Source organism: Rhinopithecus bieti, unplaced genomic scaffold, assembly GCF_001698545.2.
Source record: "Rhinopithecus bieti isolate Rb0 unplaced genomic scaffold, ASM169854v2 scaffold_21777, whole genome shotgun sequence".
Classification (NCBI taxonomy): Eukaryota; Metazoa; Chordata; class Mammalia; order Primates; family Cercopithecidae; genus Rhinopithecus; species Rhinopithecus bieti.
This window is the reverse complement of record NW_016810508.1, coordinates 374,827-376,494: the sequence shown is the minus strand read 5'-3', so window position 1 is coordinate 376,494 and position 1,668 is coordinate 374,827. Positions and strand designations below refer to the sequence as shown.

Sequence of the window (1,668 nt, the reverse complement as noted above, 5' to 3'; positions counted from 1 at the left end):
GTCCCCCAAAAAAAGAGAAAGAAAAAAAAAAAAGAGAAACAACTTGATAGTTGACATATTTCATGGCAATGTTCCCTATCTTCTATAACTAAAACTAGTTTTACTATAGAAGTATAAATTTTACATGCTTCACATGAAAAAAAATTTTTTACTTCTTACTCCGACCCCTGTTGGCAAGCTAATATTAAAAAGGGATGTCATCGTGTGGTGGCTCACGCCTGTAATCCCAGCACTTTCGGAGACCGAGGCGGACGGATCACCTGAGGTCAGGAGTTCAAGGCCAGCGTAACCAACATGGAGAAACCCCATCTCTACTAAAAAATACAAAATTAGCCGAGTGTGGTGGCACATGCCTGTAACCCCAGCTACTCGGGAAGCTGAGGCAGGAGAATCGCTTGAACCCGGGAGGCAGAGGTTGCAGTGAGCCGAGATCACGCCATTTCCCTCTTTCTAAAAAAAAAAAAAAAAAAAAAAGGATGTTACCCTTTTAGTTACTAATGCGTTTATTATGTTTACTACATTAGTCAGACTTTATCTTCTTATACGATCTTGGTTGACTGCTATACTGAACAGCTGTTAACCATTAAGCTGAACCCAAGGCCAAGACCCTTTGTTTACATGGCCTGAGAATCCTTTCAGCCCTACCACAACCTGTTCTTGACATTTTTATTTCGTATATGAAGGCGGGCGGAATATGCACAAGAATCTAGGAGAAAAAAAAAGGACGCAGCGAAACTGTAATCAGCACCTTAGATGACAAACAGAAGAAGAGAGACACGCCATCCATGTGGAACTATTAAAAAGTTAGCAAGGAAACAGCCAACAACAGTAGGACACAGCGGTGTGTTAAGTGGTGCCCGTGGGTGTTCTATAAAGGCCTGTATCTTTAAGTGAGCAGGATGACTAGGACTACACCCACTTGTGAGCCTCAAATATAGTGCAAGGAACTAAAGAGAACTTGGGGAAAAACAATGAAAAAAAAAAAGGTTAAAAATCAGAGTTTGGAAAAGATGAGGTAAACGTGGAGTGAAAGCAAACTAGAAACTTAGAAACTAAGCCCCTGTTAAGGTAGCGGGGATTATTTAATATAATGAAGTCCATTTGGAGGCCAGGGAGAAAATTAGGGTGAGGGCATTAAAAGGTACAAGAGTGGTGGTCTGTCTTTAACGGGGAAAGCTGTCAAAAGTTGAATGAGTGATGCAAACTACCTAGTTGTTTGAAAAGTGGATCACGGAAGTGGGGTGGGTTAAGGAGCAGAACTTCGATCCAAAGAAAAGAGAATCTTTATGTTGGGGGGAGGTGAGGAAGGTACTGACTGGAGCCGTGGAAAGGCGGGCTGGTGAGGCGACGCGTCTGACTCAGAAGCTTGGATGAGAAACACCGGGAACGACGCCGGGGAGGGGGACTGGGGGCAGCGGTGTGGCCCGGGGCTCTCTCACCTTGGCCTTGTAGCTGGGCAGGTTGCAGAGGATGTCCGTGCGCAGAGCCTCTTCTGCCAGGCTGCGGGCGCACAGGCTCCGCCACACCTCGCTGTTCTCATCGCCGTGCAGGCAGCGGTACCAGTGCTTGCACACCAGGGCGCAGCTCCGCAGCTCGGACAGCTCCAGGTAAGAGAACACCAACTCCAGCACCCGGCTAGGCAGCCGGCCCCCGGCCCCAGAGCCCGGG

General features: G+C 47.1%; 1 protein-coding gene across 1 annotated transcript in view; it reads right to left on the bottom strand.

Moving 5' to 3' along the window:
• The window catches only part of FBXO45 (F-box protein 45), a 20,260-nt gene that overhangs the window by 16,833 nt on the left and 1,759 nt on the right, over positions 1-1,668 (bottom strand). Inside the window, exon 3 of the mRNA XM_017892192.1 lies at positions 1,440-1,662. Coding sequence (XP_017747681.1) covers positions 1,440-1,662 — 223 coding nt within the window. The remainder of the gene's footprint in view (positions 1-1,439; positions 1,663-1,668) is intronic.